Source organism: Panthera pardus, unplaced genomic scaffold, assembly GCF_024362965.1.
Source record: "Panthera pardus isolate Hobbes unplaced genomic scaffold, ASM2436296v1 HiC_scaffold_18, whole genome shotgun sequence".
Taxonomy (NCBI): Eukaryota; Metazoa; Chordata; class Mammalia; order Carnivora; family Felidae; genus Panthera; species Panthera pardus.
The window spans coordinates 4,346,024-4,354,710 of NW_026526743.1; the positions used below are offsets into that span (position 1 = coordinate 4,346,024).

Below are 8,687 nucleotides of genomic sequence, written 5' to 3' on the forward strand. Positions count from 1 at the left end.
GATGAAATTACAGGTTCACTGGACCCCGCCTAGATTTGGGATCAAGTGCCAATTTCAGCTCTGTCAGGCAGAAAACTCCCGGCCTCAAGTGGAGGTTCCTGGTTTTGCTGGGGTCTATGTGGACTCAACACTGATTCCTTAAATACTATTCACATTCCAACATTCATCTCCCTGAAGAGTGGGGATCTATGGTCACACAAGGCTGGAATCCCCACTCCCACCCTGTGAATCTCTTTTATCTGTAAAAACTCCCAGCTTTGCACTGAAAATCCATGAAATGCTGCTCATTCGGCTTCAGGAAATGTTTGTTGAATGAACACAACACACTTTGTACTCATTTGCCAGAGGTAAAATTCTTTAATCTCAGACCACCCCTCCCAACTCCCAATCCCCACCCCCGACTCTCTCCCCCACACAAGGGCCGGAGAGCGAGGGCCCCTGCCCCCCACCTTGGGCGGACGAAGGCCCTTTAAGGCACCTGTGGGGGTGGGGAGAGAGGGGCGGGAGCTGGTGCCGTCCGGGCTGCAAGGACGGACTTCGATTGGCAGGCTGTTGTGGGATGGAACCAATGAGAGGGTATCAGACGCAGGGGCAGAATTGGGCCATCCCTGGGAGGGGGCAGAGGGACACTTGGTCGGGACTAGGTCAAAAACAACCCCAGTCCCAGTAGTGTAAAGAACGTAAATTTAAGGCCGCAGGCCAATCCTGGGCACAGGAGGAAGGTTTGGCCACGCCCTCAGGACGCTGGAGCCAATCAGGCGGGACAGCCCAGAAAGGGTGGGATGGCGACTCCGGGAGATTGGTCAAGCCCTTTGGGTTCGAGCCAATCAAATGTAGGAGCTTCCCATCTCTAGGCCGAAATGGCTTGCCACTTCCCAATCCTGTGGCTTGGCTTTTCGCTTTCGACCAATGCCGCGCGAGCAAAGCCCTTGTCGCTAGGCAAAAAACAACAGTTGACCCATTTTTGGGCTTAAAACTGGCCGCCCCGATCAGGGAGCGAGCTAGTCCCTTCATCGAAAGAATCTGTCGCAGGGCAGAGAAAGCGGCGACAGACCCAATCGAGAAACTAGATAGGTCCCGCTCCTCGGCGCGTGAGGGGATCGCGGGCTGGAAGGATGGCGGGGATTGGCAGGGAGGGGGCAATCCCGGGGCCCGGGCGACCTGGAAGGTCGGTCCCAGGTCTGACTCGGATTGGCCGGCCCAGGGGGCGGGGCAGGGGTGTAGTGTGGAGCGGAGCGGACGCTGGGCCGGGAAGCTCTTTGCTTGGGCCTCAGTATTTCCGCTTCAGCTTCTGGAAGTCGCTGGTGTTGAGCCGCGGCCGCGGCAGGTCCCCGAAGACCTGGGTGTCCTCGGCCTCCCGCAGCACCAGCGCGCGCATGCTCGCCGCGATGCGGTCCAGGTCCGGCGAGGAGGGCTGCGGAACGGGGGTGGGGTCAGCGCCCGCTGCGGCCCCGCCTCTTCGGCGCCACGCCCCGGCCCAACGCTTCTCGCCTGTTAGGAAGGCCCTTCCCGCCTCCCCCAGTCTTGCTCCATGTGGGATCCTTCCACCCAACTCAAACACCACCTCCTCCAAGAAGCCTTCCTGCCTCTCTCCTCCTCCCCTTCTTGGCCTGACTCCACGCGCAAGAACTACTTGTCCCATCGCCGTTCTAGTTCCTTATACAATGGAAGTGCTGCTTGTCTGCTGACCATCAAGGCTGTGTGCGCCCAGAGAGTGTCATGTCTAAGGATTTGGGGTGGGCTTGGCATCGAGTCATGTAATAATCAGGCCTCCGCCACCGACAAGCTGTCAACGGGCATTTCATCTCCCTAGGCTTCTCTCTCGCCTTTAAAACATAGGGATGATGACAGAGTCTGAGACCATCAGCCCAGTGACTGCTCAAGAGCCCTGAGCCATCACGTTGCCGGCGCTGTAAGGAAAGGACCCCTTTTCGTGTTGGCCTCCACCTGGGAGGGGCCCTGTCATCCTGTCCCCCAGCAACTAGTGCAATCTCCCGTGTGGCCCGAACCCTTGAGCTGGGCCTGGCTTCCAGCAGAACAGGAGAGGCCACAGGCAGAAGCTGCACGAGAGCCCCTCCGGAGTCCAGCCCGGCACCCCCACCCTCAGGCCTCAAATGTCAGTTCACTGGGTTTCCACCAGTGGCAACAAGGACAGCAACAGCGGATGGATGCTGCCAGTGAGTCGACGAGGACTCTGAGAGGCACACGGGGAGGGGGCCCAAGGGACCCAAGGCCTCCTGCCTTGTGGCCTGTAACTCCTTTCCAAAAGGAAGCTGGGTTCCAATCCCAGCTCTGTCCCTCACAAGTTGAGGTCCCAAGGAAGTCACATACACTCCCCGTGTGTCAGGGAAGTTCGGGGATGGATGGTGAGGGTCCATCCAGGCCAGCCCAGGGATACCACGTGTACAACCGTGTGGGAGAAACAGAGGAAGTGGGGGAGAGGGAAATGCCAGGAGGAGCCAGAAATATGCAGGGTGGGGACAGTAGGTGATCTGACCCCTCTGAGCCTCAATTTCTCCTTCTGGAGGGGATACCAAAGTACTGGTACCTTGCCTGGAGCAGGTATTCTGTAAATAAAGCTATTCCTAGAAACCGGAAAAGACTTTCCCTACAAGGCACTGGGGTACATTATAAGGCTGCAATAGTTAAAAAATTTTAGGGCTCTGGCCCCAAAACTTGCCTCATGAGGTGGAGGGGAGGATCAACCCTATGAAATGTGCCATCCATGCCTGAGGGCTTCCTGGAGGAAGTGACTCTGAGTCTTTCCCTCCACCCTCCTTCCCTTTTCCCCTCTGCCCCTCACCGGCCCATTCTCCTCATCCGATGATCGTGCTTCTGTCCTCTTCTCCTTGAAGGCCCAGACGGGCACGGACACGGGCAGGGACTTGGCATACTGCTGTGTGGGCAGGGCTGAGGCCGGGGGCACTGAGTAGGCTGGGGGGCCAGCAGGGGTCTCCTCGCTCAGGCTGCCATCTGAGGGAGAGGGTGGACTTCAGCCTCTGTCCCTGCCTTCATCCCAGCAGCCCTGGGCATGGGGACAGCCTGGGACACTTACCATCTGTGCTCTCAGGGTCCGACTCACAGAACGGGGGCAGGTCCTGGAGTGTGGCATCCTCGTCCATCACAAAGAGCCCTGTGGACGGTGTTAGTGGCCCGGGCCGGCTCGACTCCAGCCACTGCGATCACCTCTCTCCCCCACCCTGCTCCCCCCCCCCCGCTCCCCCCCCCCCCCCCATTGGCCAGGCCCTTGCAAGCCTCAGGGCTTCTGGAATTATTCCCTCTGCCTCAAACACCCTTGCCCCGGTTATCTTCCAGGTCATCAGCAGAAACAAATCCAGTTTCTATCTGTTACACCCTCGGGTGAAAACAACTGGCTGGATAAACATGAAATCTCTTAAGATCTGTTTGGGTTGAACTGGCTCAAAAAACACACTGAGAAAAATAGGAGACGATTATGAGCCTGTTTGACAAATGGGGACCAGGAGGCACAGAGAAGTTATATCATTGCCCAAAGTTCCGTAGCTAATAATCGTGTCAGCAGGATTTGAACCCAGGCCACCGGGCTCTAGAGTCTGTGCCCTTAACCCTATGCAGGCTGTCTCCAGCAACAATGAAGAAGCAAGCGTTAGCAGTAAGCAGTTGCTGAGTAGTAGTAAGTCCTATTGCTGAGCCCCCCCACAAACTCCTAATCACTCTTCAAAGCCCTAATGTTACAGGCCAGTCTCTTTGAAGTCCAACCTCCAAATTACCCCCCAAAACACACAGCTGCATTTTCCCTCGGCCTCTCTAAGCTATTGCCTGCATCCCTGACTCCTATCTTTGTTCTCACAAGCATGTGGCACCCCAGATCTGGAAAGAACTCCTGTGCTGCTCAAGCTCCCAGCTCAGGTCCCAACCCTATGGCCTCCACGGGGCACTGCCTCACATCGGGACCACCAACTTCTTGGCCGGGCCAGGAGTCCCTCAAGAAAAGGGCCTGGACTGGCTCTGCGTCTGTCTAGCACCTCCCACCACGGGGCTGGCGCCAGGTAACATGTAAGGAAACTGAGGCCCAGAGATGGGGACTGACCCGCTCAAGGTCTCCCGGCAAGTCAGCCAGGGCTCAGAGACAAGCAAGTCCCACCTCCCCAGGAAAACCTACCTTGGAGGCGACTTGCCGAGCCAAGAGCCACCCCAGCCCCTGCCCCCTCTCACCTCCGTTATCGCTGACGCCCAGCCGCTCCCCCGAGGTCTCGGTCTCTGTCGGCTCGTCCTCATCTTCCTCGTCCTCCTCCCTGGCCAGGGTGGGCCGAGGTGGGCTCCGTGCGGGGCTGGGTGGCTGCGGTGCTGGTGGGGGCGCGGGGGGCCTGGCGGCAGCGGCGGCCCTGTGGGCCAGGGCGATGTCGTGGAGGCAGCGGCGGGCGGCCTCTGCCAGGGCCCCCCGGCCGTGGGCTGCATAGGCACAGGGACCCGGGCGGGGCGGTGGGGGCGGCGCGGCGGTCAGCAGCACCAGCTCCGTGCCTGTCCGGGCCCGGAAACGCTCAGCGGCCCCCACCACCGCCTCCCACAGCTCCTCGGGGCGCCCCGACGCCATCCACGCCCTGCAGGGCAGAGCAGGACAGAGAGCTGAGGCTCCGCTGATGGCTGATGGCGCAGTCTACACCCGGCCCTGTGTGTCCACCTGTCCCTAGAGGCCACGCCCATCCCTCCCAGCCACCTTGTCCCTGCTGAGCTCAGCTTCTTCCGCAAAGCCCGCTACTCCCCCAGATTTCCTCCCCACCCGGATCTCCTGGTACCATCCTCAACCCTCCGGCCCCATCCCTCCTGCCCCACCCTGTCCCCACAGCCTTGGGCCCTCCTTTTGGCCCTGCCTTGTCCGACCTGGGAACCAACTGCCACACGTGACTAAGGAGTACTTGACAGGTGGCGGGTCCAGAGCGAGAGGGGCCATGGGTGTGAGATCCGCACTGGAGTTTTGAAGGCTTAGCACAAAAAAGTAGGGTGTCTAACATCTCACTGGCAGGTCTGCTGTTGATGACACGTTGAGATGATGACGTGTTAGCCATAATGGCTAAACAAGACATATGCCGAAAGCGGATCTTATGTTTTCTTTTTACGGTTTTAATGTGGCTTATAGAAGATTTGAAACTATATGCTTGGCCTGCGTTCTTTTCCCAACGGATCACCACTGTAGCCTCTTCCTGAACCTCTTAGCCTCCAGTTCGGCCAGCACACGGCCCCCTGGGGGTCCTTCCCCACTGGAAGAGCCCCTGCCCCGCCCCAGCAGCCCCAGGACAAGGTCACGGCCCCTCAACCTGGCCCTGCGCTCAGCATCACAGCCTTCCAAGACTTCTGAGGCCTTCAGTCAAGGTGGTCCCCCTACACCTGGATGGCCTGCCTTCCAGTTACTAGTCAACATTTCTCTCACTCTAGTGTGGAAAGAGCTTTCCCTCGCCCCTAGATCGGGTCAGTCCCCCCACTTTGGGCTCCTACAATGGAGGAGAGTCCCCCATTGTAGCACATAGCCCTCTGGGGAGCCTGCAGCCTTCATCTCTGAGGCACCAGCCTTGCCCTGCACATGGCAGGCCTTGGAGAGCGGGGGCTGAGCAGAAAATGGTGTGCGAGACGCTCTCTGTGCCTAGATTTCCATTCGCAAAGTTTTGTACTTCCTAAGACTGTTCTGGCAATTCCTCCGGAAGTCTTCCCTGGCCCCCAGGATGGATCAGATGGCTTCTCTAGACCCACAGTGCCCTGGGCTACCTCCATTATAGCTCACTGTCACTTGAGCTTGTGACCCTTGTACCTCTGCTGCCTCCTCCATCAGACTGTGAGCTCCCCAAGCTCGAGGACGCAGGACAGGCCTCCCCTAAGCAGACAAGCTGCTGGCTGCATCCCCTTATGAGATGGAAAGAGCAAGTAGTTGGGGCGCCTGGCTGGCTGAACTGGAAGAGCATGTGACTCTTGATCCCAGGGTCATAAGTTTGAGCCCCACACTGGGTGTAGAGAGTACTTAAATAAACTTAAAAAAAAAAAAAAAAAAAAAAAAGCAAGGGGACTGGCTGTCTGCCATCGCAAACCTGCTGTGTGACCCTGGACCACTCACTGGCCCTCTCTCTGCCTCATTTTCTTCTTCCTATAAACCACAGTGGGGGAGCCAGGGCTGCTGGGAAGCTGAGGGGCCTCTTCAGGGAGGTAGGGGGCACCCCATCACTGGAGGAACTCAAGCACAGTTCTAGTCCAGCCTGCCAAGGTCTTCTGTAGCTGGATTTCAATTCGCAGGCCCTTTTCAACGCATAACCACTTAAGCCATTGTTTGAAAAGCAGCGACTAAGTGTATGGAGTCTGCACCTGTCAATTCACCTCCTACCTGATCCACTAAGGTGGGAGCGGTTCCCTCACAAATGAGACAGCCCGGGCTCGTGGGCCACAAAGCCCTTGTCGGAAGCCACGTGCAGCGAGAACAGCCAGCACCATTCCGGACACGCCCCACGGCAAATTCACCCTGCACTTCCCATCCGCCAGGCGGGGGTTCAGGGGTGCAAGCGTGTCATCCCAGCCTCTCCCCCACCCCACGAGGGAGGGGGCTGTTATCAACCCGCTTCACGGTGGCAAACTGAGGGCCAGGGAGATTCAGGGCTTTGATTATAGAGTCAGAGGGCTGGATCCCGAGCCCGTCCTTCATCTCAGATGCCAGCCTGCCTTCCTTGCCAGGGAAAGTTTAGGATCTCCTAGTCCCGGTGGGGAAAGTGAGGCCCAGGGAGCCTAACGGTCTCACAGCGACTCCTGGGGTCACCCTTAGCTGGTGGAGGACACCAAGGCTCAGAGCAGGGAAATGACTGGTCCAAGGTCACACAGCCTGGCAGTGCTAAGCCTGGGGCTCTCGTGTCCCCAGGACATCAGGATTAAACTCTTCGTCCTAGATCTTAGAGCAGTTTCAGGATTGGAAAGAGTGAAATGGGGGTGAGTGGGCGTGAGGGTCCCCCTTCACACTGTGAAGAGGCGGCCTGGGCAAAAATGAGAAGAGTAACTCACACCTCTCTGCCAAGGCCTGCGGGCTCTCTGAGGCTGGTTACCCAAAAGCAGGGTGGCCAAGACCAGAGGAGACTCCACCCTTTCAGCTGCTGGAGAGTCCTCTATCCTCTAAGGCGCGGAGAGATGGACGGAGGGTCCCCAACCCCCAAGACTGAAGAGTTTAAGATGGGGGAGAGGAGATGAGACTTGTCCCCCACAGGAGGGGGAGGGGAGGGCTAAGGTAACTGGCCTCCTAGGATGAGATGAGATGAACTGAGGAAAAGAACTCTAGGTACAGGTGAGGAAAGAGGCCGAGTCCCCCAAGGAATGAGGGATGCTAGTGAAGCCCCCTTCCAACCACCTGTCAAACTACGAGTGCCCCCCTGCCCGAAAGTGGGAGAAACTCGAGGATGCCCCCTCACCCCCCTACCCCGCGTAGCCGGGGACAAGGTGAACGTCTGGGCTCTTTCTCGACCTCTCCGAGACCTTCCCACCTCGCCCGAGGGTCCAGGGAAGAGCCACTTCTCTAGGAAGAAAACAGGAAATCCCGCCCAGGTGGGGGCCAGGACCGGAAGTCCCGCCTTTGGACGGGTGAGGGGCGCCCCAAGTCCCCCCGGGCAACCCCCAGACCCTGTGGACATGGTCCACGACTAAGGCAAGGACCCTTGTGGGTCTGGAGACCGTATGAGAAGGCTGTCTAGGTTTTGCCTTGGGTCAGACACAACGGTTCCCGCGGGTGACCCCTTTCCAGCGCTCAGCGTAGGGTCGCTGGGCGACCTCTGCCCTCTGATCTACGCAGACCATACCCCTCCCACGAGTGGCTCGCCCTCCCAGCGCCCCTCTCCTCCGGACGGCCAAATCCTCCCCACACCGCGGTTCACAACGCCGCCTCCACTCACGTGCCCGAAGCCAGCATGGCCGGCCCGGCGCCGTCGCCGCCCTCAAAAGACATGGCGGCGCCTCACGTCACTTCCGCGTGGTTGGCCCTCCTCCACTATGCACACTCCGCCTCCCATATCGGGGCCGCCCGAAACCAAAATGGCCACGGGGACATCACCGGGTCACAGCGGGGCAATGGCGACAGCACGGTGCCCATAAGAAAGATGGCGAAAGAAAGGCTTCAGCTTGCTCGGAAACAAGCCAAACCATTTCGATTTGCCCCCAAGAAATACGGCCGTCGGCATATGCACACTCAAGGCGTCAGTAAACTAAGGCCAGCGACTTGATGCCCCTCACCCATTGTCAACCTCTTCCACAGAAGTAGAGAAAAGGCATGCCCGTTAATGACATGGCAGGCCAGCCTGGCATCACTTGCCCAAAATGTACATGGACTCTCCCTCCAACCTATTCCCCCTTCAGCACCAAGGCTGGTAAAGATCTAATATGGTAGCCCTTTTTGCTTCGGTTTGCCAGGATTCAATATGGCTGCCTAGACTGCTTTCTCGCGACGGTGACTCAGGAATTCGACTAGGACCGCTTCGTTCCCGTGAATAAGGACGGCTTCATCCCGTTAACCCAAGTCCCTCAGCACCTCTTCTGACGCACACCTTCTCTCACCTTCTTTTCTTTTATCCGTTTCTTTTCCAGGACCTCACTGTCGCGCCCCTCAGAGAGATGAAAGTGCCCCGCATTAACATGGCCGCAGCTGACCGGCTTTGCCTGTGCCCTCGAGCAAAATGGCACCTCTTTAGCTTCAA

The 8,687-nt window shown here is 58.4% G+C and overlaps 1 protein-coding gene across 2 annotated transcripts; it reads right to left on the reverse strand.

The window, feature by feature from the left end:
• Positions 1 to 334: 334 nt before the first annotated feature.
• Positions 335 to 8,685, reverse strand: AKT1S1 (AKT1 substrate 1). 2 transcript variants are annotated; one of them, XM_019425625.2, is made up of 5 exons: positions 8,548 to 8,685; positions 4,195 to 4,580; positions 3,056 to 3,133; positions 2,804 to 2,973; positions 335 to 1,414 (listed from the first exon to the last, which is right to left on the reverse strand). In XM_019425625.2, exons 2-5 carry the CDS (start codon positions 4,571 to 4,573, stop codon positions 1,271 to 1,273), a joined length of 771 nt encoding a protein of 256 aa, XP_019281170.1. In that variant the 5' UTR covers positions 4,574 to 4,580; positions 8,548 to 8,685; the 3' UTR covers positions 335 to 1,270. The 2 variants fall into 2 exon arrangements, with proteins under 2 accessions (XP_019281170.1, XP_019281168.1); XM_019425623.2 differs by lacking the exon at positions 8,548 to 8,685 and adding an exon at positions 7,890 to 8,530.
• Between the last annotated feature and the right edge of the window lie 2 nt (positions 8,686 to 8,687).